Source organism: Pseudophryne corroboree, chromosome 1 (assembly GCF_028390025.1).
Source record: "Pseudophryne corroboree isolate aPseCor3 chromosome 1, aPseCor3.hap2, whole genome shotgun sequence".
NCBI classification, from domain to species: domain Eukaryota; kingdom Metazoa; phylum Chordata; class Amphibia; order Anura; family Myobatrachidae; genus Pseudophryne; species Pseudophryne corroboree.
In genome coordinates this window covers 1,112,047,818-1,112,069,876 of record NC_086444.1, presented here as the reverse complement: position 1 = coordinate 1,112,069,876, position 22,059 = coordinate 1,112,047,818, and the positions used below count along the sequence as shown (strand labels likewise).

Genomic DNA, 22,059 nt, shown 5'->3' with positions numbered 1-22,059 from the left:
TAGAAACCTGCGGCTCAGTCATTGGCTGGGCGCGCAGGCTGCAGTGCTGCGGGGAGGAGAGCTCATGGGATGTGGCAGCTTGTGGAACTTTGCGGTCAGCAGTGAGGTTACTTTCGGTCAACCGCTGACCGCAAAGTTCTCACCATTGGCTACAATGGAGCGCATAGGTCCTACATTGTATCTGTGCCGTGTGCTGCCTGACAGACACTACAGGAGCACACAGCCAATCAGGAGAGTGCCACGACGTGGCGCTCCCTGATTGGCTGAAGGGACCCTCTTTGACAGGAGTCAGGGGGGGTCCTGGCAGTCGGGGAAAGGGGTCCCATGTGTAAACATGTGGCTCCTTTCAGTGCGTGGTCGGGTTTCCGTTTTATTATTTTGCCAAGTACGTGGATTATACAAAGAACAGAAGGTACACTGGATTATGTGAGTATAATTTTTTTCACAGGTACCCCTAGGATTCTACATGGAGAAGAGGACCGAGCCTCGTGGGAACATAGGTAAGTATGTGTGTATGTTGGTGTGCATGTATGTAATAAAGTTGTACTGTCACGGTGTATGTGTCCTGTTTTTATTGCGGTATTTTTTTAGTAGTAGTACTACAGGAACCAGCGGCCCGGTTTCCACTGCATGCTGGTACTTGTGGTTCTCCAAGTACCGGCTTGCAGGGAGGCTTGCTGGGACTTGTAGTACTGCTACTAAAAACAATATTCACAATTTCTCACAAGGCTATCAGCCCCCCATCCGCCGCCCTTGGATGGGGGGGACAGCCTCGGGCTTCACCCCTGGCCCTTGGGTGGCTGGAGGGGGGGGTACTCCTCCAGGGTACCCCGGCCAGGGGTGACTAGTTGGGGTTTTAATGGCACGGTAACAGGGACCGATATCAAAGTGTCCCCCGGCTGTGGCATTATCTCCCCAGCTAGTGGAGCCCTGTGCTGGTTTCAAAAATACGGGGGACCCCTACACTTTTTGTCCCCCGTATTTTTGGAACCAGGACCAGGCGCAGAGCCCGGTGCTGGTTGATTAAATATGGGGGAACCCCTGTCATTTTTTCCCCATATTTTTTCAACCAGGACCGGCTCAAAGAGCCTGAGACTGGTTGTGCTTAGGAGGGGGGACCCCACGCAATTTTTTTCAGATTTTTTAAGACTTTAATCAACTTTTTAAGGTACACAATGAAGCCCTGCACGGATCTCACAGATCCGGCCGGGATTCCTTGTGTTTTGTCAGGCAGTGTTTTACTCATCACTCCCGTAAAACACTGCCTGATATTACGAATATATTACTTTCGACATCGGAAAAAACGATTGTGCAAAACTCGGCAGCTTAGTGAATAACCGTATCAGGATTCAAAAAGTTGCAGTAAAATGCACCCGATACCATTTGAGTTCAAACACCCTTAAAAACGGCAAAAACACGAATATTAGTAAATAAACCCCCAGGTATTTGTTTTGATGGTAACATGATTGTATTAATTTGTATTAATAGTAACACGTGTTTGTTACTACTGGTATTATCTGGATCAGGAAGGGCGTGGAGTGCTGCTGACAGTATATATATATATATATATATATATATATGTATATATATATATATATATATATAAAATGTGTCTATGTCCTCCACTGGAGCAGCATGTTTGTCAACGTTTCAGATTAAAAAAAAGTTTTAAAGTTTTGTAAACTGAAAGGTTGACAAACATGTTGTGTTGAACTTCTTGAATTCCAGAGTGCTGCACCAGTGGAGGACTTGTATGCTACTGTATATCCGTGAGGGCACCGGGTCAGGCAGTACTTAATAACTGGAGTGCCAGACCTTTGAATATAAATAAATATATATATATATATATATATATATATATATATAAAATGGTGTAAAAAGCGCTCAACCTTAAAATTCAATAACCAATGTAAAACCAAGCATCACTTAAATAGTGTACAACATATAATAATAGCACTCCAAAATACAGTGGCAGCAGAGATTCTCGATTGACCTATATTTCAATAAGTCCTTTAGAAATGTTCATAGATAGTAAAATTCCTGCACCTTCAGTGCTTATAAAGTGATCTGTGCATCATAAATCCTCATAGTGAATAGCATATGCGTACCAGATACATGTGAATAGCAAGCCCTTGTCAGGTCCTTTCAAAAGGGATGGTCCTTCCTCTAACCTCTGTCCCAGTCTGATATACTCATTCAGGGATGATTTTTTTCTGGGCAAAAAGAGGGTGAGATGAATGAATAAAGTGCACTTTATCTTAAAGTGACTAGGTGCTTTGGTGCAATAATAAAAAGAAGGTGCTGGGTGCAACTCATTTAGAATCACCTACTGTCCCCTGTGATTCAAAGAGCATTACAAAAATACAACACCCATGGGATAATATGGGTAAGAGAACCCTCAAGGGGAAAAAAAGGCAAGAGGTACACTCACTTTCCAGTATTCAAAATGTAGGCTTCAAACTGGATTCGTGGCTGAACCTTAAAACCAAAGAAACTCCCAATTAGGAAGGAGACTTTGATAGTGTGATATTGTTTCAACAATGTTTTTAATTACAAATACACACACAATAAAAATATACATAAAAAATGGACCCGTACAATTTATAAAAACATAACAAGCTTATCTGATTGCAAGCATCAATGGGGAGGTAGCGGTAAGTAGCCCAACGCGTTTCGTCCCTTTGTGTTGTCTCTGGAACTTCCTCAGGGGTAGATGTGTGCTGCCATGAGCCTAAACAAGCTTTATATAGGGTAAGGTATTAACAAATAATTACCAGTAAACTGTGCCCAGCCGCCAGCATCTGGAAACGTGTACCACGCATGCGCGGTATTGCCGCAATCTCGTGATGTTTCCAGCGGCTCAGTCTAAGGGGTATATGAATCTCGCACATGTATAGTGATCTTTAATATGATCCACACATGCATGAGCGGCCGCAATCTTGCGTTAGTTCCGAGACTATAGACTCTATATAACTGTGCTCGTGTTTGCGCTTGTGCAGAGATTATGGGAGTCTCATTGGCTTCTTTTTAATGGTAACCACGGCAGCCGGAATCTAGGACTGGAAAACTAATAAAACTCGTGCCATGGCGGCCATTTTTGTGTAGTCTCTGCAGGGTGTTTAGTTATTATCACCTTAGAAGAAAAACTGTATATTATCCTCAAGGCTCATAGCAGCAAACATAAAAATGATCACAAACAGGTACCAGTGGATAAGACATAAAAAAACATGAATAAACATGAATGTAAATAATAATAAATATAAATCCAAATGAAGATCCGTTGTTAGCTGACTATGTACATAAAATTATATTTATGAATATATTTAAGGATCCCCAAATACATTGAACAGTTTAGTATTTTTAAATATTTAAATATTTAAATAGCAAGGATGAAATTAGGGATAATACCGTAAATCTAACTGTATATATTTCATTAATTTATAATATTCTCGATATATTAAGATGCTATAAACTATTTTTAGTATACAGACAGAAGAATGATTTATAAAAAATGTGAAAAAAATTATTATAAAAAAGGTGCAATTTCATAGTAGTCATTAAGACCCAGAGGTGTTACAGTATTCAGTTGATGGATCCAATACATCTCTCTTCTTGCTAACTTGTTATCGCGATCCCCACCTCTATCACCCAGGATGACATGTTCTATCGCCTTGAACGTTAAATGTTCTACGTTCCCATTATGTTGTTTATTGAAATGGCGTGAAACTGAATGCTTCTCCATCCTGTTTTTAATTGCTCTAACATGTTCCTGTATTCTTAGATGTATTGGTCTCTTAGTCCTACTGACGTACTTACTTGTATCCACATGTGCACTCCAGTATATAAACGACAAAAGTAGTAGAGCAGTTCATTATGTCCTTGATCTGATATGATTTAGATGAATCAAAATAAAAAAAAAATTGTATCCTTATGTGCAAATTTACAAATGCAACAATGGTTGCATTTATAAAAACCTTTTGTTTTTATCCAAAAATCTTGACTATTGGTTTTAAGAGGTCTTAGGATGCTGGGAGCCAGGATTTCTTTTAAACTTCTGGCTTTTCTATAAACAATTTTCAGATGTTGGAACAATACCGTACTCAGAACCGTATCCATCATTAGGATGCCCCAATGTTTGTTTAAGGCCTTTTTTTATAATTCCTTCCCCAGCATTATAGGTGGTTACAAAATTAAGATTTTTATTCATCTTAGATTCTTTTTGCTTTATGTACAAGAATATATATATATGAAGCAGTTAGGATCCTGGTGGTCGATATACCGGCGTCGGGATGCCCCACTGCGTGGAATACCGGCATCACAATACCGACAGCTGGAATCCCGGACATCCATTCAGCAGGAGGACGTGATGGCATCTTGCCGCGGGGGGGTTAGGTTTAGGCAGGCGAAAGGGGACTGGAAAGGTTAGGGACTAGGGAAGGAGGATTATGGTTAGGCACATAGAAGGGAAGGGTTAGGGACTAGGGAATGAGGGTTAGGCAAATAGAAGGGGAGGGTTAGGATTAGGGACTAGGGAAGGAGGGTTAGGTACATAGAAGGGTAGGGTTAGGGTTAGGGACTGGGGAAGGAGGGTTAGGGTTAGGCACATAGAAGGGGAGGGTTAGGATTAGGGACTAGGGAAGGAGGGTTAGGGTTAGGTACATAGAAGGGTAGGGTTAGGGACTGGGGAAGGAGGGTTAGGCACATAGAAGGGGAGGGTTAGGATTAGGGACTAGGGAAGGAGGGTTAGGGTTAGGTACATAGAAGGGTAGGGTTAGGGTTAGGGACTGGGGAAGGAGGGTTAGGGTTAGGCACATAGAAGGGGAGGGTTAGGATTAGGGACTAGGGAAGGAGGGTTAGGGTTAGGTACATAGAAGGGTAGGGTTAGGGTTAGGGACTGGGGAAGGAGGGTTAGGGTTAGGCACATAGAAGGGGAGGGTTAGGATTAGGGACTAGGGAAGGAGGGTTAGGGTTAGGTACATAGAAGGTTAGGGTTAGGGACTAGGGAAGGAGGGTTAGGGTTAGGTACATAGAAGGGTAGGGTTAGGGTTAGGGACTAGGGAAGGAGGGTTAGGTACATAGAAGTATAGGGTTAGGGTTAGGGACTGGGGAAGGAGGGTTAGGGTTAGGCACATAGAAGGGGAGGGTTAGGGTTAGGCACCAAGTGAAGAGGGTTAGGTTTAGGCAGCGGGGAATGGAGGGTTAGGCACCCAACAAGGGAGGGTTAGGGTAGGGGGCAGAAGAGGTTTAGGGTACTTTAGAGGGGGCTGTCAGGATTCTGATGGACAGTATGCCGCTGTTGGTATACCATCCATCGGTAAATCATACTGAACATTTTTTATATATATATATATATATATATATATATATATATAATGCCAGGGTGTCCTCCTAGCTCAATATAAGAAATTGACGGCACTCCACAGGCTTTTAAATTAGTGTAAATCTCTACCCTGAATGAAAAACTCATGTTAGTAGCTATTAATACAGATTTACACTAATACAAAAGTCCACCGAGCGCTGCCTCTTCCTTTCTGCGAGATACCTATATGTGTGTATATGCCTCTGTGTTAGGGCCCCGCTGTCTGAAATGCCACGGGCCCCCCATAGCTTTAATCCATCTCTGCATGTGAGATTTAATAAATGCAGCAAACTATGACTGTATACCTAATTTTCCTGCCTAGAACTGAGCATTTCTGTGCATGCTCATGGCTACATACTACTTAATCAAAATTCTAGCTCCAGATGATTGATTACACACAATGGGCTGGTAATGTCTGTTTATATATAAAATGTATTGATGACAGAAATGTGAGGTTCTCTGAACAAGACTGTAATTATGTAGTGTACAAATTCCTTTTTAAGAGTACCTTAGTGAAAGAACCTATCTAAGCTCCATAAACAAACTTAGTACATAATATTGGACTTTTTCTTAAGAGTGAATAATGTGTAATTTGCAAATGTAAAATGTTTGTAAATATAGAACAGTATGCCGTGAATAAGTACACTGAAAAATAGATATGAGAGAATCTTCCACAGTTTGGTTCACCAAATTATTTGAAATATTTTGTCTCTATTTATATCCAAGCTATTTAGATTTTTTTGGTTTGTTTAAACGAAAAAAATAATTAAAATTCTGTAGTGCAACTACTGTATACATACTACTACTACTACTACTACTACTATTACACAAGTGTCAGTTTTCCCATATATGCACTGGGCCCTTGTATGGCTCACCTCCCACAGTGTAACCTTCATAAAGCGCCCAACATGGCTGTCTCATCTGGTGCACTTGTGGATGGGATAAAAACGACATGGACCTGACTGTTTCGTTGGGACCCTACTCTTAGCATTAGGGTCAGCATTTATGTCATCTCTTCTAGCATTAGATTATTCCACCCAGAGTAATCCAACACAGCGCGCCCAAGATTTCTGCCTCACCTGGTACCTGCGAAGGTGAAATACACAACCCTTGGAAGTTGTCACCCAAAATGCCTACACCAATACTGTATTATGCTTACTGTGTGCTCAAGGTTTTCTTTTTATGTCTGTGTGTCTTGTCAATTGCTGTCTTAATGAAATCTTCTGTATTATGTGCATTATTTTTGATGTCTATAAAGCGCCTTGAGTCCCACTGGAGAAAGAGCACTATATAAATAAAATTATTATTATTTATATATATATATATATATATATATATATACTGTATCTAAAATTATTATTTAATAGGCACTGCCTCAACTGCCGTAGACTTTGTACTCCAGAAAAATTATTAGAATAATACAAAGAAGATACTGTTTTTTAAATATATTCTTTGTATTTTTCCTTTACTTTATATAGTCAAAACTGTAGCATGTACAGTACGTTAGTATGACGGCAAAGGCTCTGCCTCACCCCACTGTACGCCACTGGTTAAGTCTCCCCTGCAATCCCAAGTCCAAAGATACTGTGGGCCCAAGCTGGGTACTTTGAACCCGCTACCTATATGTGCCCCTGCACTATGATAATTAAACAAAAGACTGTTTTGTAAAGCAGATCTTAGAATATTCCCTATGTGATTGATATACAGTATTGTAGTTCAAATTAAATATTTTGATTTCGTGCATTTGGACACTATGCTTAAAAAGTGGGTTTATAATTCCAATGTGACACTACTCTAAAAGAATCTAGGCTTACTCTGAACATGTTTAAGCAACAGACAAATTATTCAGGGTGAAAATATATTTTTCATGCTACAATAAAACTATAGTTTACTGGAATAAGTGAGAAAACATGTGTTTCTGTTTTGAATAATGTGCTGTAATATTTGGGATGTCATTTTGAAGGTCTGTTATAAGAGCCATGTATTCACACTAATCAACACAAAACAGAACATTGCAAATTCTAGGTTTAAGCTGTAAAGCAGAGAACATAATACCTATTTAGTTTTCAGTGACAGTGAAAACTCTAAACTATAACTTTTGTAAAACTGGTTATTAATGTGTTTTTGTAATGTGAAATAGAGTGAAATGTTCAATATCATACTTAATTTTTCTACGCTCTAGGGTACACCTTGAAACACAAACTGTCAAGACTTTTTTTTTTTGGGAGTAGAGTAAATGCAGCTGTAATTAAATCATATACAGTATTATGTATAAATTAGGACTTGGACATATGACGCTAAATATATTTTACATTCACTATTGGCTTTTGGAAGTTGTAGCTACAGTAAGTCACGGATGTGGAAACTAAATTAAGTACATGTGGATAAGGAACAGTATTCTTTGATCTCTCCAATTACTTTCAACTTAATACAAATACTGCACAAAATGGATTTTCTATTGCACAATGGTGCAGCTCAAAAACCTTTAGAATGGAAGCTCTCACAAGCAGGGCCCTCTAGCCTCATGTGATTTTCCTTCTCTAACTTAAACAATCTTCTACTCCATACTCCCTTCAACGGCACCAAATCCCTCAGTTTTCTGCCACTCTAATACTTATTTTATAGTCGTCTGCTGATGTAGCTACAGTATGTTTATATACCCTGTACTTGTCCTATATTGTCTTGAAGTGTAAGGTGGGTATCCAATTACCCATGATAGTGGGTAATTGGACCAATTAGGTCCCACAAAAACCACCCATTTTTCCTGCGAAAAGCTGCGGACCTATGTATTTTTATGGCACTTATCATGGAATATCATGGAAGGGCACTTATCACGGATTATGTTACGTGTGCCTGATAAGTCTCAGAATTGGGAGAAGGAGCGCGCTGTATCGGGGCTAACTGGATAGCCCCCAGCAAACCAAATAACCAAGATAAATTACAGCTGCTAATTGGATAACCGCCTAAGTCACTGTTTTCTAGTTTTGCTAATTTGTTTATGTACTCTGTAATTGGATGCTGTGGATCCTGTGTGGCATCATATAAATAAAGGATAATCATATTAATAATAATAATAATAACAACACTCCAACCACTGAGTAATACAAATAACAGGAAAGTCTTTCTTCAAGCGCATGCCTGTTATGTAACCATCAAATGTACAAAATAAAATTCCCAGTGAAGTATGAAATTCAGTAGATGCTTTATTAGTTTTTTATTATGCCTCAAAGAGAATACAAATAGTTACATTTGTAGATAGTCACAACACAGAGGATTCTTCAGTGACTTCAGATGTACCCACTATTTTTTCTTCAGATAATATAGTGTTTTATCAACAATAACTTTTATGTCTTATGGTTCCATTCCCTAGTGGAAAGCCAACCAAACATCAACCCTAAATAAAGAAATGCTTCTCATAGTGTATCAACATCAAAGGTAAAAGTAACTGCGTACAAGGCAGTTCATAATGTAACACCTACTGTAAATTACCAGGGGTGGGCTAAGAAATTGAGGTGGAGATTAAAGTGGAGAGAGATAAAGTACCACCCTAAAAGCTACTATTTGCCATGTTGCAGGCTGAGTTTGAAAAATGACATTTAGGGGCTGGTTGGTTGGTACTTTATCTCTCTACACTTTATTATTCTCCAAGGCTTAATACATCTTACCCTGAGGTTGTTAGACGTGGAGATCCCCTACATCCCTGGACTTGGTGCTCCACTTATAAGGTGCTTTGAAAACCTGTCCGGTATGCAGACAAACTTACCTTGGTGTCACTAGCTAAACATATGTGGCTATTTTTTCTCTTTGAGACATAATGAAGAAACAGTAAAGGATTCCATACCTGACTGGGAATTTTGTTGTGGACATTTGATGAATTCCCAACAGGGATGTGCTTTCTATTTTTCTAGTTTCAACTTAATGATACGGAAGTTGTTCTTCTATCAACAATATTGGAAACTCAATTGTATATATATTAAGGTTTCTAGAGATTATTTCACTTCTTGTCTTCAAGGACAGTAAACCCTTAAAAGGCTAAACAACATTACATGAGGTACCTGACAGAAGTGAAATATATAAATATAAGTGATGATACTCAAAGTAAAAATTGCAAACACAAACTTTATTTTGGAGAAATAACTACGGGTGATCTCTAGAAAGTACCCTTAATCAATGACACTTCAGGTGTTTAACATATTCAGGATGTTGCATATTGGGCCTGATTCTGATTTGGAAGTAAAGCAAAAAAAAAAAAAAACAAGTAACTTTGTATCTGTAAAAAACCATGGGAGTCATTCCGAGTTGATCGCTAGCTGCATTCGTTCGCTGCGCAGCGATGAGGCAAAAAAACGGCACTTCTGCACATGCGTATGCGGCACAATGCGCACGCACAATGTACTATTACAACGATTGTTGTAGTTTCACACATGGTCTAGCGATGCTTTTCAGTCGTACTGGTTGCCGCAGAGTGATTGACATGAAGTGGACGTTTCTGGGTGTCAACTGACCGTTTTCAGGGAGTGTTCGGAAAAACGCAGGCGTGCCAGAAAAAATGCAGGCATGCCAGAAAAAACGCAGGCGTGGCTGGGCGAACGCAGGGCGTGTTTGTGATGTCAAAACAGGAACTGAATGGTCTGAAATGATCGCAAGCGCTGAGTAGGTTTTGAGCTACTCTGAAACTGCACAAAAAAAGTTTGTGGCCGCTCTGCATTCCTTTCGTTCGCACTTCTGCTAAGCTAAAGTACACTCCCAGTGGGCGGCAGCATAACGTTTGCACGGCTGCTAAAAACTGCTAGCGAGCGAACGACTCGGAATTACCACCCATGTTTCCATGCAAGGGGAGCAAATACATTTATATTTTTTGTGTGCAGGGTAAATACTGACTGCTTTTGCATGTAGCCCACAAATGTTAGACCGCTTTTTTTTATTTCATTTTGGACACACCCCACCTAAATCTAAATTTCTTTGCACATGTTACATCTGCCATATCTGTAGTGCAACAGTTACTTGTTTATTTTTTGCTTTGCTTCCAAAACAAAATCGGGCCCATTATTTGTGCCAAAATATAGCAAAATATGTGAGCATATTTTATCATCTTTTATCATAACCCTGATTGACAGTTCCTTCAGAAATTGGGTAATTGTATATTTTCTGTAGAGATATTTGCCTGATTCTGAGTTGCACGAATACGTGGCTCCGTCTGCACCTGTACAAATCCATCTCGGAGCATCTTTAGATGCACCATTGTATGCATAAATAAAACTTGCACCAGTCCTATGGCTGAACATGGACTCCTGTGTGAGTGGCTTTGCATCTTTGGACGCAGCCACTGCATGCGACATACCCACAACACACCCGCATCTTGCCTAATAAAGAAAGCTGTTTGGATCGTGATTACAGGCCACAGGAAGAATATACATTTTTCCCCCCCTTTTCTTACAGAGTGCACAAGATACAAGAAAAAAAAAAAACTAAGAAAAAAAAATAACTAAGAATTACAGTAATAAGTTCTGTTTTAGCCCTCCAGTTAATGACTAGTAGTCATAGTAACAAAGATATACAACAGTAATAAAAATATTACATTTTTGGTTCCAAAGCTTCAAGTGTTTGCTCTTTTAACAAAATTTGATTTATTTTAACTTAGAGCATCAAGCCAGAAAAAGTGTTACCTGTGGTACCATGTAAGCTTTACATTGGAGTCAAGAAGAAAATGAAGCCACCAACAAGGTACATTTAATATCAGTTGAGATCATTTCTCAATGTGTGCAGATGTTGAAGCTAATTGCACAGTTTGGTGTGAATTTTATGTTTGCACTATGGCTGTTTTCTTAACTAAAGCAAATACCTTCTACATGTATGTTGTCAACATTGCTAAAATGGTAGGTAATAATATAATACATAAACACAGAGACATGCTGACCTCATAAGTGGGGTTTTCAGCACTATTCCCATTGTGTTTTGTTTTTTAATACTGTATTATTGAAGGCATCTGGAGCAACACAAATACAGTAATAGGTTACAGTAAACTTGCAGCAGACACATACAATAGCAATAATAAAGAATGGTACCAGACTGTAGCAAAGATCAAAATATGCAACACATGATGTGAGAAGGATTGTGATTAGGAAGCAGGTGGTGGTTATCATGTGGGTAACTGCTCATGAAAGGGTGCTGATGGGGCATGGGAGCTGAGATTTGGGATGGAAGTTTAAGAGAGAGTTTGTGTCAGGATCGTGGTTTTTTTCAGAATGGAAGTAATCATTGCATGATTGACTAGTGAAGGAATGATACTAGTAGAGAGAAAGAGATTACAGGTTTTAGTTAAAGTTGGGATGATCACAGGAGACCTTAATTATTTGTGAGGGCATAGGATCAAGAGCAGAGGTAGTAGAGTAGGAGGATGTAGTAGAGTAGGAGGATGAGAAGAATGTTGATAATTCATCTTAATTTTTGGGATCACATGAAGAAAAAGTGCCAGAGAGTTGAGATAGGAAATTGAGCAGGTCACTGACAGCAGCTGGTGGGATGGGTGAGGGAGGGTTGAGAAGTGATTTAGAATGTATTAAAAAAGTTGTTTGGTATTAGAGGCTTGAGCAGAGATGAGAGTTAAGAAATATATTTTTTTGGCAGTGTCCAGTGCCTTATGATAGGAGTGGTAGATAGTCTCATACGTAAGGGTGTCGCTTGGTGTAGGGGATTTACGTCACTGATGTTCAACTTTATGTGAGAGTTTTTGTAAGTGTCTTGTTAAGTTAAAGTGCCATGGCTGACATCTAGGCCTTTGTAGAGTAGATGGAGCCTATCACAGGTAGTTGGAGCCACTTCATCAATGTCTAGTTCTAGATTCTGGTTCAGGTGTGATACAGCTGTCTCAGGAGAAGTGAATGCAGAAATAGGGGAGAGCTGTTCATGCAGAGAAGAGCAAAGTTCTTCAAAATTAATTGTGTTTATATTTCTGGGTTTGAGGAGGATTGGAGGACTTCAATAACATTAAGTTTGAAGTAATAAAGGAGAGCATGCAGGTGATAAGGTTGTGATTTGAAACAGGGAAAGGAGTGTTAGGGAATTCAGAAACTGAGCATAGTCTGGTGAATAAAAGATTAAGGCAGTGGCCTCCTGATGAGTAGAGGAGTCAGTCTGTTGGGAGAGGCCAAGAGAGGAGGGTAGTGAGTGTACTTTGGAGGCATAAGTAGCAAATTTTGTACTATCAATAGAAAAATGTAATCACCCATAATGATTGTGGTTATGTCAAAGGTAGGAAGTGAGCGAGACAGGCAGAAAGAGCTTCCAGAATTTTTTTTTATTGCCCAGGTGTGTGAAATATACAGTAGCTGCAACATGTAGAGTGAAATTAGTGTAAATACTGATAGCCTGTACTTCAAATGATGTGAATATAAGTGATGGAACCTTTGGTAGAAGTTTGTATGTGAAAGATTGTGATAGTAATAATCCAATCCCACCTCCTTTAATGTTACCAGGAGGTGTGTGTGAATTGGTGACCACTATGTGACAGTGGTGCAGGGGAGGCTGTGTCTGATTGTGTGAGCTATGTTTTTATTATAGCCAGCAAGTTGAAGTTGTTAGATATGAAGAGGTCATGGATGGATATTAATTTGTTACAAACAGAGCGTGCATTCCATAAGGCACATTTTAGTGATTTTAAGGATGATGGGAGACAGGTGATGTTTATGAGGTTAGCTATATTTCTATATTTCTGCAAATCAGGTAAATGTGAGTGGGGCAAGTGGTTGGTGCCCAGATTGGTGATATGTCACCAGCTAACAGAAACAAGAGAGATAAATATAAATTTAGGAGGTTTGTGATTGTTTTTTATGGTGACAGGTTGTGGCTGTTATTGTCAAAGTATGAAGATATGTAAAAGCTCATGAGTGTTAATAAGAGGGGAGGGGGTAATTGAGGTGGCAATGTGTGCCAAGGAGTTGGTTGCAGGTAGAAGGAAGGATGTAATTGCTTTGGGGAGAATATCATGGGGAGCAATAATGAAAAACTGTTTGTGGTACATGGTGTGTTTGGGAAAAAATAAAGGTATTTAGGCTTATAATGTATTGAAGTTACAATTTTTAAAGTTAAACTTTTGATTACTTGTTTACTGGTTATGTAAAGGAATACTTTATTTACATAAAGGATATAAACAAAATGGGTTACAGATTACGTAGACAAACATGCTGCAATTTTATATCAAAGGAAAAAGTCACATACTATAATACACAGACTGTTCTGGCTGAGGGCACAGCTGGAAAATTTAGGTACAGTCTCTCAATTAGATTGATCCCCAAAGTCTGACACAGAACATATTTCTTATCACTTGTCTTCCACCCCACCCCCAGTGAGGTCATAACCAAGTCTCTGATAGCTAGCTGACCAGTTATTCAGGGTCCATACCAAGTTAAATCAGGGTCCATACCAAGACTGCCCACATAATTTTTTGCACTTAACTACAAATAACTGCACATATTTTCCCCTTTTTAATATCTATATGAAATGTAGTACGATCACATTAACCTCTCTTTTTTTTAAGCTATCAAATGAATATAAGGTGAAGTATAGTTGGTTTAATACCTAAATTCTCCCAAGCCATAACTTCCAGGTATTCTAAAATCACACCTGACCTGCGTACAGACCTCATGTATAGTACTTTGATTTTAGCAATGCCTAGCTGTCAAGGAAATCTAAATTTTACATTAAAATAGGTAACATGGCTTTGGACTTTAAGCTTGCTTGAAGTCTTAATACCCTGTTAGTCTGTTGGCTGTTAGTTCACCCCCTTCTGCTACATTGTTTTAGGAGGCAGGTAGGCATCCTCATGTCATTTATATGCAGCTCTAGATGAAAAACTATGTTTACCAATATCCTGTCCAGGTAATTGCAGTTTTCTACTGAAAGGATATCATAATTGATAGTACAGTACATTTTAATGAAACTACACTAGAACTCTTCTGGTTTCCTGAGTATACTATTTCCTACTCTGCCCTTGTCTACTATTATATCCACCCTTATTCCCTCTAGATTGCAAATGCATGCAAGGCTAGCAAGAAGTAAGTATAATCAACATACTGTAGATACAAATTATTTTAGAAAATTAACAACTTTGCCTTAAGTATTTGTAGTACTCCTAAACTGTTGTGTATTTATTTGTGAATTTAGTTTGTAAGACAGTTTTAAATTTCTGGTTTAGCAATAATTTAAAAACAACAAAAAGCCACTATTAAAATATATACGAATTACAAGAAAAGAAAAACATAAAGCTACCAACTACTCTAGAACAAGTTTAATGAAAACCATTGTTGCCAAGAAACGGGAAACATATTGAAAAATCAAATGAAGAATATTAAAGTATTTTTTTATACTGAATGCATTTAATTTACCTATACAGTTTAATTTGTTAGAGGCACTATGTAACAGAGTGTAAATGACAATACTGGTAATTCCTTTAAAGACAATTCCTTTTGGTTCTTGTGCAATGATAGCCATTACAACACAAACGAAAAAGTATTTCATGGAATGTATTATTGTAGTGATTCAACTAATGCACTATTTAGAGTGATTTTTTTTGTTGCCTTTGTTTATCAGAGTCCTACTTTGCTTGTCTACAGATTATGATGGAGAAAAAAACAAATTTAATGAGTAGTTAACATTTAATTCTGAATCTTGCTTTGTTAATGTAATTTAATATATTGACAACTTTATAAATAACCTGCTGGTTTATTGAACCTCAGCCCATGTTTAGTGGATTGTTGTTTTTCAAGAAAAAAATGTTGCCAGATTGCTTATTTAATTAATTTATTTTTTCATTTACACAACATTGTTATTTTCAATGTTAGGAAATATAAAGGGGATCAGTTACTAAATGAGAAAGTAGCATACAGACAGCGGTGCAAGTGTGCAAGAATTTAGCTGTGGGTACGCCCTACCCACCGCTGCAGGGCCGCCGCTCCCTCCCTCCACTGCTGCTCACCGTTCCGCTGCTGCATGAGGGGAGGAGAGTGCAGCATGAGCCTCTCCTGCCCCTCAGTGTCTACCTTCAATTTGGTGACGGCCCGTGAGCCAATCAGAGCTCGCAGACTGCCAGCCAAGGCTCCTGATTGGCTGCCGGTCTGCGAGCTCTGATTGGCTCACGGGCCATCACCTAATTGAAGGTAGAGTGACACCCGCACTGCCGCTGGAGACTGAGGGGCAGGAGAGGTGCACGCTGCGCTCTCCTCCCCTCACACACAGGAACAGGATGACAGCAGCGCGGCAAGCAGCATGAGAAGGGGGGTGCATGTGTACCTGGTGCTGGGGGCATATCTGGCACTGCAGGAGCATCTCTGGCACTGGGGGCATATCTATCTGGCACTGGAGGCATATCTGGCACTGTGGGGGCATTTTTCTGTATCTGGCACTGGGGGGACATGTGTATCTGGCACTGGGGCATTTCTGTAGCTGGCCCTGGGGGCATATCTGGCACTGTGGAAGCATTTCTGTATCTGGTACTGGGGGCATATCTGGTACTGTGGGGACATGTGTATTTGGCACTGGGGGCATTTCTGTATCTGGCACTGTGGGGCATATCTGGCACTGGGGGCATATATGTATCTGTCACTGGGGGCATATCTGGCACTGTGGGCGCATTTATGTATCTTGCACGGGGGCAATGTATATCTGACACAGTGGGGGCATTTGTGTCTCTGGTACTGTGGGGCAATGTATATCTGACACTGTGGGGCAATGTATATCTGGCACTGTGGGGAAACGTGTATCTGGCACTATTGGGGCATATGTTTATCTGAACCCCATATGTGTATCATGCCCCCATTTTCCTTGGCCATGCCCCATGTGGCATTTGGCCATACCCATTTTTTTGGCGCGCATACAGTACCTGGAAGACATTTTTTTCTACTTGCACCACTGCATACAGTACATGTTAATTACAGATATTATGGTTTCTTGCAGCTATAATATCAATGTGAATCACTTTGCTGACTCTGCAAACATAACCAATAAAACTAATTCTATTGTGAATATTGCATTATGATATGATTATGGCTCACATATTTTAAGCTGTGGTTAAGAAGTTTAGCATGAGGTAAAAAAAATGTATAAAAATGTTTACATACATGAAGTACTGTATTCAATCAATCAACCTGATGGGCCCCCATAAATCAGACGGCCTGTGACACCAATTCCCCAATCCGCTGGCATTGCTGATCTACTGACCGGCGTCCAGCAATAAACAGCATTACATTTAAACATGTCAAAAATGCACGATTTGGGAATTGGGATTTTTAAAATATTTAATATTCTCAATTCTCCGACACAGCCGTCAAGGGATAGGGACACTGCCCCAACATATCTTTTTTTTTTAAAGTAAATTTATATTAGGAGATTCACATTACAGTATAAGATCCAGAGAACATGAAACAGGATGCAAACCAAAACATCAGTAGCACACAGTATACATGACCTGGTATATCTTTAATGTATAGAGGCTATTACATGTAAAATTTATATAGATATAGAAAACTTACTGGCTATTGAGTATGAAATACATTGGGGATAAACCCCTGGTGTCCCCCAGCACACCGAGACATGAAAGACTATATATATATATATATATATATATATATATATACATATAATTGAAAGCCAGAGGTCTTAGTTACATACAGTTTGCAAACGTATGATAAGCCACCAGGCCCTGGCAAGGCTCCTCTAATGCTGGTGGTCCCTAACTCTTTTTATATAGTTCTAGAAAACTTATTGGCTATTGAGTATCTAAGCTAATGATTCTTTGGGTATGGATGAAGTTTAATCAGAATGTAATCAGTTTTCTACGTTTTTCGTTGTGTGTATTAACATTTCTTTTCAACTGTAATTTAATTCTCTATTTGTTACAGCTTTGGCTTAACAGTTTGTTTTGAGAAACATCAATGGTAAGACAAAACTTTTAAAAATCTTTATTATAAACATATTTCTCTATCGTCCTAGTGGATGCTGGGGTTCCTGAAAGGACCATGGGGAATAGCGGCTCCGCAGGAGACAGGGCACAAAAGTAAAGCTTTCCGATCAGGTGGTGTGCACTGGCTCCTCCCCCTATGACCCTCCTCCAAGCCAGTTAGATTTTTGTGCCCGGCCGAGAAGGGTGCAATCTAGGTGGCTCTCCTAAAGAGCTGCTTAGAAAAGTTTAGCTTAGGTTTTTTATTTTACAGTGAGTCCTGCTGGCAACAGGATCACTGCAACGAGGGACTTAGGGGAGAAGAAGTGAACTCACCTGCGTGCAGGATGGATTGGCTTCTTGGCTACTGGACATCAGCTCCAGAGGGACGATCACAGGTACAGCCTGGATGGTTACCGGAGCCTTGCCGCCGGCCTCCTTGCAGATGCTGAAGTAAGAAGAGGTCCAGAATCGGCGGCAGAAGACTCCTCAGTCTTCTAAAGGTAGCGCACAGCACTGCAGCTGTGCGCCATTTTCCTCTCAGCACACTTCACACGGCAGTCACTGAGGGTGCAGGGCGCTGGGAGGGGGGCGCCCTGGGAGGCAAATGAATACCTATTTTGGCTAAAAATACCTCACATATAGCCTCCGGAGGCTATATGGAGATATTTAACCCCTGCCAGAATCCGTTAAGAGCGGGAGACGAGGCCGCCGAAAAAGGGGCGGGGCCTATCTCCTCAGCACACAGCGCCATTTTCCCTCACAGAAAGGCTGGAGGGAAGGCTCCCAGGCTCTCCCCTGCACTGCACTACAGAAACAGGGTTAAAACAGAGAGGGGGGGCACTAATTTGGCGTTAGAAATATATAAAAAAGATGCTATATGGGAAAACACTTATATAAGGTTGTCCCTATATAATTATAGCGTTTTTGGTGTGTGCTGGCAAACTCTCCCTCTGTCTCTCCAAAGGGCTAGTGGGTCCTGTCCTCTATCAGAGCATTCCCTGTGTGTGTGCTGTGTGTCGGTACGTGTGTGTCGACATGTAGGAGGACGATGTTGGTGAGGAGGCGGAGCAATTGCCTGTAATGGTGATGTCACTCTCTAGGGAGTCGACACCGGAATGGATGGCTTATTTAGGGAATTACGTGATAATGTCAACACGCTGCAAGGTCGGTTGACGACATGAGACGGCCGACAAACAATTAGTACCGGTCCAGACGTCTCAAAAACACTGTCAGGGGTTTTAAAACGCCCGTTTACTTTAGTCGGTCGACACAGACACAGACAGGGACACTGAATCCAGTGTCGACGGTGAATAAACAAACGTATTCCTTATTAGGGCCACACGTTAAAGGCAATGAAGGAGGTGTTACATATTTCTGATACTACAAGTACCACAAAAGAGGGTATTATGTGGGATGTGAAAAAACTACCATAGTTTTTCCTGAATCAGATAAATTAAATAAAGTGTGTGATGATGCGTGGGTTCCCCCCGATAGAAAATTATGGGCGGTATACCCTTTCCCGCCAGAAGTTAGGGCGCGTTGGGAAACACCCCTTAGGGTGGATAAGGCGCTCACACGCTTATCAAAACAAGTGGCGGTACCGTCTATAGATAGGGCCGTCCTCAAGGACCAGCTGACAGGAGGCTGGAAAATATCATAAAAAGTATATACACACATACTGGTGTTATACTGCGACCAGCGATCGCCTCAGCCTGGATGTGCAGAGCTTGGGTGGCTTGGTCGGATTCCCTGACTAAAAATATTGATACCCTTGACAGGGACAGTATTTTATTGACTATAGAGCATTTAAAGGATGCATTTCTATATATGCGAGATGCACAGAGGGATATTTGCACTCTGGCATCAAGAGTAAATGCGATGTCCATAACTGCCAGAAGATGTTATGGACACGACAGTGGTCAGGTGATGCAGATTCCAAACGGCACAAAGGTGTATTGCCGTATAAAGGAAGAGGAGTTATTTGGGGTTGGTCCATCGGACCTGGTGGCCACGGCAACTGCTGGAAGATCCACCGTTTTTACCCTAAGTCACATCTCTGCAGAAAAAGACACCGTCTTTTCAGCCTCAGTCCTTCGTCCCTATAAGATCATATCTGCCCAGGGATAGAGGAAAGGAAAGAAGACTGCAGCAGGCAGCCCATTCCCAGGAACAGAAGCGTTCCACCGCTTCTGACAAGTTCTCAGCATGGCGCTGAGACCGTACAGGACCCCTGGATCCTACAAGTAGTATCCCAGGGGTACAGATTGGAATGTCGAGACGTTTCCCCTTCGCAGGCTCCTGAAGTCTGCTTTACCAAGGTCTCCCTCCGACAAGGAGGCAGTATGGAAAAAAATTCACAAGCTGTATTCCCAGCAGGTGATAATTAAATTACCCCTCCTACTACAAGAAAAGGGGTATTATTCCACACTATATTGTGGTACTGAAGCCAGAAGGCTAGGTGAGACTTATTCTAAAAAAAAAAAAAAAAAAAGTTTTTGAACACTTACAAAGGTTCAAATCAAGATGGAGTCACTCAGAGCAGTGATAACGAACCAGGAAGAAGGGGACTATATAGTGTCCCGGGACATCAGGGATGCTTACCTCTATGTCCCAAATTTGCCCTTCTCACTAAGGGTACCTCAGGTTCGTGGTGCAGAACTGTCACTATCAGTTTCAGACGCTGCCGTTTGGATTGTCCACGGCACCCCGGGTCTTTACCAAGGTAATGGCCGAAATGATGATTCTTCTTCGAAGAAAAGGCGTCTTAATTATCCCTTACTTGGACGATCTCCTGATAAGGGCATAGTCCAGGGAACAGTTGGAGGTCGGAGTAGCACTATCTAGGATACTGCTACAACAGCACGGGTGGATTCTAAATATTCCAAAATCGCAGCTGATCCCGACGACACGTCTGCTGTGCCTAGGGATGATTCTGGACACAGTCCAGAAAAAGGTGTTTCTCCCGGAAGAGAAAGCCAGGGAGTTATCCGAGCTAGTCAGGAACCTCCTAAAAACAGTGCATCATTGCACAAGGGTCCTGGTAAAAATGGTGGCTTCCTACGAAGCAATTCCATTCGGCAGATTTCACGCAAGAACTTTTCAGTGGGATCTGCTGGACAAATGGTCCGGATCGCATCTTCAGATGCATCAGCGGATAACCCTATATCCAAGGACAAGGGTGTCTCTCCTGTGGTGGTTATAGAGTGCTCATCTTCTAGAGGGCCGCAGATTCGGCATTCAGGATTGGATGCTGGTGACCACGGAGCCCAGCCCGAGAGGCTGGGGAGCAGTCACACAAGGAAAAAATTTCCAGGGAGTGTGATCAAGTCTGGAGACTTTTCTCCACATAAATGGAGCTAAGGGTAAATTTATAATGCTCTAAGCTTAGCAAGACCTCTGCTTCAAGGTCAGCCGGTATTGATCCAGTGGGAAAAACATCACGGCAGTCGCCCACGTAAACAGACAGGGCGACACAAGAAGCAGGAGGGCAATGGCAAAAACTGCAAGGACTTTTCGCTGGGCGGAAAATCATGTGATAGCACTGTCAACAGTGTTTCATCCCGGGAATGGAAACTGGGAAGCAGACTTCCTCAGTAGGCACGACCTCCACCCGGGAGAGTGGAAACTTCATCGGGAAGTTTTTTCCACATGATTGTAAACCGTTGGGAAATACCAAAGGTGGACATGATGGCGTCCCGTCTGAACAAAAAACGGGACAGGTATTGCGCCAGGTCAAGAGACCCTCAGGCAATAGCTGTGGACGTTCTGGTAACACCGTGGGTGTACCAGTCGGTGTATGTGTTCCCTCCTCTGCTTCTCATACCTAAGGTGCTGAGAATTATAAGACGTAGAGGAGTAAGAACTATACTCATGGCTCCGGATTGGCCAAGAAGGACTTGGTACCCGGAACTTCAAGAGATGCTTACAGAGGTCTTATGGCCTCTGCCGCTAAGAAGGGACTTGCTTCAGCAAGTACCATGTCTGTTCCAAGACTTACCGCAGCTGCGTTTGTCGGCATGGCGGTGGAAAGCCGGATCCTAAGGGAAAAGGCATTCCGGAAGAGGTCATTCCTACCCTGGTCAAAGCCAGAAAGGAGGTGACCGCACAACATTATCACCACATGTGGCGAAAATATGTTGCGTGGTGTGAGGCCAGGAAGGCCCCACAAAGAAATTTCAACTCTGTCGTTTCCTGCATTTCCTGCAAACAGGAGTGTCTATGGGCCTCAAATTGGGGTCCATTAAGGTTCAAATTTCGGCCCTGTCGATTTTCTTCCAGAAAGAATTGGCTTCAGTTCCTGAAGTCCAGAAGTTTGTCAAGGGAGTATTGCATATACAACCCCCTTTTGTGCCTCCAGTGGCACTGTGGGATCTCAACGTAGTTCTGAGATTCCTCTAATCACATTGGTTTAAAACCAGTCAAATCTGTGGATTTGAAACATCTCACATGAAAAGTGACCATGCTCTTGGCCCTGGCCTGGACCAGGCGAGTGTCAAATTGGTGGTTTTTTTCTCAAAAAAGCCCATATCTGTTTGTCCATTCGGACAGGGCAGAGCTGCGGACTCGTCCCCAGTTCTCTCCCTAAGGTGGTGTCAGTGTTTCACCTGAACCAGCTTATTGTGGTGCCTTGCACCTACTAGGGACTTGGAGGACTCCAAGTTGCTAGATGTTGTCAGGGCCCTGAAAATATGTTCCAGGACGGCTGGAGTCAGGAAAACTGACTTGCTGTTATCCTGTATGCACCCAACAAACTGGGTGCTCTTGC

At 41.3% G+C, this 22,059-nt stretch overlaps 1 protein-coding gene across 3 annotated transcripts in view; it reads left to right on the top strand.

The window, feature by feature from the left end:
* ARAP2 (ArfGAP with RhoGAP domain, ankyrin repeat and PH domain 2) overlaps positions 1–22,059 on the top strand; it is a 575,623-nt gene that overhangs the window by 508,480 nt on the left and 45,084 nt on the right. For 2 of the 3 annotated variants that reach the window (XM_063922313.1, XM_063922304.1), the window contains exons 30-31: positions 11,001–11,083; positions 17,254–17,289. In XM_063922313.1, the coding sequence (XP_063778383.1) occupies positions 11,001–11,083; positions 17,254–17,289 (119 nt within the window). Of the gene's footprint in view, positions 1–11,000; positions 11,084–14,383; positions 14,413–17,253; positions 17,290–22,059 lie in introns of all 3 variants that reach the window. The other variant, XM_063922322.1, reaches the window with a different exon arrangement.